The 5,084-nt window shown below is 63.8% G+C and overlaps 1 protein-coding gene across 4 annotated transcripts in view; it reads left to right on the forward strand.

Moving 5' to 3' along the window:
• The window catches only part of MSL1 (MSL complex subunit 1), a 4,911-nt gene extending 246 nt beyond the window's left edge, over window positions 1-4,665 (forward strand). The window contains exons 1-8 of one of the 4 annotated variants that reach the window (XM_027908486.1): window positions 193-325; window positions 1,725-1,948; window positions 2,282-2,658; window positions 3,193-3,257; window positions 3,422-3,489; window positions 3,725-3,849; window positions 3,931-4,003; window positions 4,109-4,665. In XM_027908486.1, coding sequence (XP_027764287.1) covers window positions 1,746-1,948; window positions 2,282-2,658; window positions 3,193-3,257; window positions 3,422-3,489; window positions 3,725-3,849; window positions 3,931-4,003; window positions 4,109-4,199 — 1,002 coding nt within the window. In that variant the 5' untranslated portion in view covers window positions 193-325; window positions 1,725-1,745 and the 3' untranslated portion in view covers window positions 4,200-4,665. Of the gene's footprint in view, window positions 1-192; window positions 337-1,029; window positions 1,159-1,724; window positions 1,949-2,281; window positions 2,659-3,192; window positions 3,258-3,421; window positions 3,490-3,724; window positions 3,850-3,930; window positions 4,004-4,108 lie in introns of those variants that run through there. The other 3 variants (XM_027908485.1, XM_027908483.1, XM_027908484.1) reach the window with 3 other exon arrangements.
• Window positions 4,666-5,084: the final 419 nt, after the last annotated feature.

Below are 5,084 nucleotides of genomic sequence, written 5' to 3' on the forward strand. Positions count from 1 at the left end.
CCACCATGGGGATTAACACCCACCCCCTGTATCACCCCAGGGCTTGATGCCCCCCCCTTGGGGGTCAGTGTGCCCCTTGTAGCAGTTAACCTTCTCCCCACTGTGGCACCCCAGGGGTTAATCACCCCCCCACACCCCCCCCGTGGCGGTTAATGCCCCACATCGGGGGGGTTACTGTTCTCCCCTCGTGGTGCACCAGGAGTTAATCCCTCCTTGGGGGGGTTAACGACCCTTGGTGGCACCCCAGGGGTTAATACCTCCCCCCCCCCCCAAGCATTTCGGAGTAACAACCCCGGCGGGAGGGGGATCTGCCCCCCTCCCCAAGATATCCAGGAGGTACATACCCCCACCCCCAAGGGGGTTGATGCCCCTCTCCCCAAGGGGTTAAACACCCCTCGGGGCAATACTGCCCCTCCCCTAGGGGTGGCTCGGGTGACCGCTCCTTTGCTCTGGGTGCCCCCCCGGAGGGCTGGGTTCTCCCGGGGGGTCTCTGCCCCCCCCATCCTCCAAGGGATCGGTGCCCCTTCAGGGCTGGGCTTCCCCCCCCAGGGCTGGGAGCCCCCCCAGGGGTCGGTGGTCCCTCCCCAGCGCTGGGAGCCCCTCGGGGGTCGCAGCCCCCCCAGACAAAGGGCGCGGGGGCACAAAGGGCGGGGGCGGGGCGGGCCGTCGGGGGTTAACGGGCCGCCGCCCGTCACCGTGGCGACCGGCGCGGGGGGAGGACTTAAAGCGGCCGCGACACCGCGGGCACCGGGCGGGACGCGGCCCCGCTGCTCGGTGCCACTCGCTGAAGGGGGGAGGCTGTCCTCTCCCAGCCTGGCGGTCTGGGGTCCCCCACGGCCACGAGAGGCTGCTGGCCTTGGTGTGTGTGTGGGGGGGGGGGGGCACTGCGGGGCCCCCACGGCTGAGCTTAGCTGTGATCCCCCTTCCCCCCGGGTGTCCTGCCTGTGTCACCCCATGGACGCTGTGTGTGTGCGTCCCCCCCCACGGCCGTGGGTCACCCCCTGCCAGCCCCACAGCGCCGTGGCGGTGTGCCATCAGGCGGCGGTGGCTGCGGTGGCAGCGGTGGTGGCCCAGGTTGTGGCGGGAAGGACAGGGACACCCCACGTGGTGCCGCCGCAGGCGATGCCGCATCCCCCAACATGGAGGAGCCGCTCTGTGGTGAGGCCGTGATGGCGATTCAAGGGCTTTCCCGGGGCTTCCTGTGGGGTGACACCGGCGGGGATGGTGGGGCTGCCAAACCCTGAGTGTACTGGGCTCTGCTGTTCCCTGAGGGTGGGTGCCCTCCCCAGCCACGTCCCTGGGGGGTGCTGGGACCCCCCCACTGCAGTGTCCAAACTGCCCCTTCTAAACAGTGCAGCCTCTGGCTGTGACAGGGGCTGGGGAGAGTTGGGGACAGGTGACCTCAGGCAGGTGCCACCAGGTGCTCTCTAAGCCCACAGGCAGTTACAAACCCCCCTCTCCCTCCTGCAGCATCGGGGAGGATACTGAGTTAGGGACTCCCCAAATTCTCTGTTTGCCCAGAGAAGCTGTGGCTGCCCCGTCCCTGCAAGTGTCCAAGGCCAGGTTGGATGGGGCTTGGAGCAACCTGGGACAGTGGAAGGTGTCCCTGCCCATGGCAGGGGGTGGGACTGGATGGGCTTTTAAGATCCATTCCAACCCAAACTGCTCTATGATTCTGTTGGAATCCCCCCATCAAACTGAGCCCTCCCTCACCTGCCCTGCAGCTCCTGGCGCGGATCGAGCGCATGGAAAGGCGGGTGCAGCTGGTGAAGAAGGACAGCGAGCGGGAGAAGCACCGCATCTTCCAGGGCTTTGAGGTGGATGAGAAGCCGGAGGCAGAGGCATGTGAGAAGCTGCCCCTAGAGTGCCCCCAGGACCTGCTGGAGCCCCCCCCGACCCTGCAGCCCAAGCACTTCCCCTACGGCAGGAACGGGAAGGGGCATAAAAGGTACGGGTTCCTGGGGGGCTGTGTGGGGGAAAGGGGAGACATTCCCCATGGCTTTACTCTCTGTCCATGGGGCTGGCACTGCCCAGCGACCCTTGAGCTGCTCAGAGAGGCTGCCCAGCACCAGGAACACATCCCTGCATCCAGGAGAACCTGGTGAAAGCCTGGGTGGGGAGTGGGGGGGGGGGGGGGCGCCCGAAATTCCAGGGGAGCCCCTCTGGAAACTGTCTTGCCCTGATGCAACTGCCCAGATTTGGGGGTGCTGGACCGCCCCATGGTGGCCCTGGCGCAGGGTGAGGATCCACGTGCCCAGCTCAGCTCCTCTCCCTCCTGCAGGAAGCCGACGTTCGGGAGCGCGGAGAGGAAGACGCCCGTTAAAAAACTGGTGTCGGAGTTCCCCAAAGTGAAGAGTAAAACTCCAAAGCACTCCCCGGGGAAAGAGGAGTCGGGTGGCTCCTTGGCCGAAACTGTTTGTAAACGAGAACTGCGGAGCCAAGAGACTCCGGAAAAACCCCGGTCGCTCCTGGAGACCCCGCTCCGAGCCTCGGCCCCGCCGAAGGGCCCCGGCGCCCACCCCAAGGAGAAGGGCTTGGGCAGCGAGGCCGACGACCTGCCCTATCTCTCCACCACCGAAATGTACTTGTGCCGCTGGCACCAGCCGCCCCCGTCGCCGCTGCGGGAGCCTTCCCCGAAAAAGGAGGAGACTGTAGCAAGTAAGGATGGAGAAGCTGCTAGGGCTGAGCTGGCCAGGGAATGCGGCTCGGCACCTTCATCCTGAACCCGGGGCAGGGCTCCCAGATTCCCAAAGGGAGTGCCCGTGGCACTGGGAGAGGTGCCACACTGCTGGCTCCTTCCACGGCGGTGGGTGCCGGCTCTGGGCTCTCCCAGATCCCGTCTGTGGCTCACCCCGCTCTGGGCAGGGCTCCTGGCTCCTGCCATCGTGCCACAGCACCGGGGTCACCCGGTGCCTTCGTGCCAGGTGGCCAGTGCTCCGGCGTGGGGAGAGCTCAGCACGTCCCTGAAAGTGGCTCAGGTTTGCTCGTGTGCTTGGCCGAGGGGGTGGCGACAAGCTCTGCCTTCCCCCCAGACCCCCATCATCTCCCGCCGCAGCAGCATCGCCCAGCCTGGCTTGGGATGGGGGTTTGGGAGATCCCAAACTGTGCTTCAAGGGAGGGATAGGTGGGAAATGTGGGGCAGGGGCTGTGGAGGTGCCAGCGTGGGGTAACAGCTTCCCTCTCGTCCCGCAGTTCCGTCTTGGAGGGACCATGTCGTGGAGCCCCTGAGAGACCCCAACCCCTCGGACCTCCTGGAGGTACGTGAGCCATCCCACAGCAGCTCCCATCGGAGCTGGCGGTGCCACAGGGGCCTTCTGGGCTGTTCCACACTCCTGGAATGGGAGGGGGAAGGACCAGGCCCCTCTTGGAGCAGGATCTGGCACCGGGATGACGCACTGATCGCTGTCCGGTGTCGTTTCAGAACCTGGACGACAGCGTCTTTTCCAAACGGCATGCGAAGCTGGAGCTGGATGAGAAACGAAGGAAAAGGTGGGAACAAAGGGACTGGCAGGGGTCTGGGGTCCCTGGTCCTGCAGGGGATGGTCTTGGGGTGCCACTCAGAGCAGGGAGACAGGACAGGGTGCAGCTGGGAAGGGAACTGGGAATGCTGTGGGAGGAGGGATGCTCCTGCATCACTGGCAGCTGGCACAGCCCCCTCATCCAGCTGGGAGGGTCTGGCACTGCTTGTGGCTCCTCACTTTCCCCTCCATCCTGTTTTTTCCAGGTGGGACATCCAGCGGATCAGGGAACAGAGAATCCTACAGCGGCTGCAGCTCCGAATGTACAAAAGGAAAGGGATTCAGGAGTCGGAACCTGAAGTTACCTCATTTTTCCCTGAGCCAGATGACGGTGAGCCGGGGGCCAGGGGTGTTGGGGTACAGACAGGGGGTGCAGACAGGGAGGGGTCTCACACTCTGGTGTCTCCCACAGTGGAAAGTTTGCTCATCACCCCGTACCTGCCCGTCGTCGCCTTTGGCCGGCCCCTACCCAAACTGACCCCACAGTGAGTACGGGGGATGCGTGAGGGGACGGGGCTGGGCTGTGCCTCAGTCTGGTGTCACCCCTGGGAGGGCACTGGTTGATCTGGTGCCACCGGCTGTGCCCGCAGGAACTTCGAGCTGCCATGGCTGGACGAGCGCAGTCGCTGCCGGCTGGAGGTGCAGAAGAAGCAGACGCCGCACCGGACCTGTCGGAAATAACGGGGGCTCCGGGAGCTCCGAACGCCCGCTCCGTGCCGACGGATGGTTTCGTTCCTCTGCCATCCCAGTTTTGTTCTCTTGGGTTTTGGGACGTTCTCCGGACTCGTTCCCTCCTCCCCTGCGCTGGCACTGGCCGAGGCTCCGCAGCGGCTGCTCCGCTCCCGTGGCCTTGGGATTTGGGATATCGCCGTGGGGATCAGCAGGGCCCAGTCCTGGTGTCTGGGGGTGCCGTGTCCCCTCGGGACTCGCCCGCCGCCGCCTTCGTGTTGCGTTTAGTTAGAAAACGGGATAAACAACGGGTTTTTGTCGGAGCCAGACGGGAACTGGGAAGTTGGAGGCGCCTGGGAGCCACTTTTGGGGTGTTTTTCCCCAGTCTTTGGGGAGTTTTCCCCCCTCCTCTGGAGTGTGTTGGCGGGGGCAGAGGGGGGAGAGTTAAAAAGCAAAAATTTTTTTTTTTTTTTTTTTTGTGAAATAGAAACCCTGTGCGCACAATTTGGGGGGTTTTAATGAATTTTTTTTTTTATATATATATATAATTTAAATGTTTTCGAGGCGGGTGAGGGGTGTGCTGTGAGGGGGGTGGGGGGGTATTCCCTGGCTGAGCCCCCCGGGTGCTGTTGGACCCCTCTCGGTGCTGGGACCCGACACTGTGGCGCTGGATGGGTGGGGAGGGGGGCTCTATGGGGGAAGCTCCGTGTGTATCTTTTTTCCTTCTCCCTTTTTTCCCTTTACCCCCTTTTTCCTGCTTTTTTTCGCCCTTTTCCCCCCTTCTTTCCCCTCTCCTTTCCCCCCCTTTTCCTGCTCTTTTCCCCCATGCTTTTTCTCCCTTTTCCCCCTCTTTTTCACCCCCTTTTTCCTCCCCCTCACACTGACCCCACAACCCCC

The sequence above is a fragment of the Empidonax traillii genome, unplaced genomic scaffold (genome assembly GCF_003031625.1).
Source record: "Empidonax traillii isolate 1590-97213 ecotype Southwest subspecies unplaced genomic scaffold, ASM303162v1 scaffold1724:size79124, whole genome shotgun sequence".
NCBI lineage: Eukaryota > Metazoa > Chordata > Aves > Passeriformes > Tyrannidae > Empidonax > Empidonax traillii.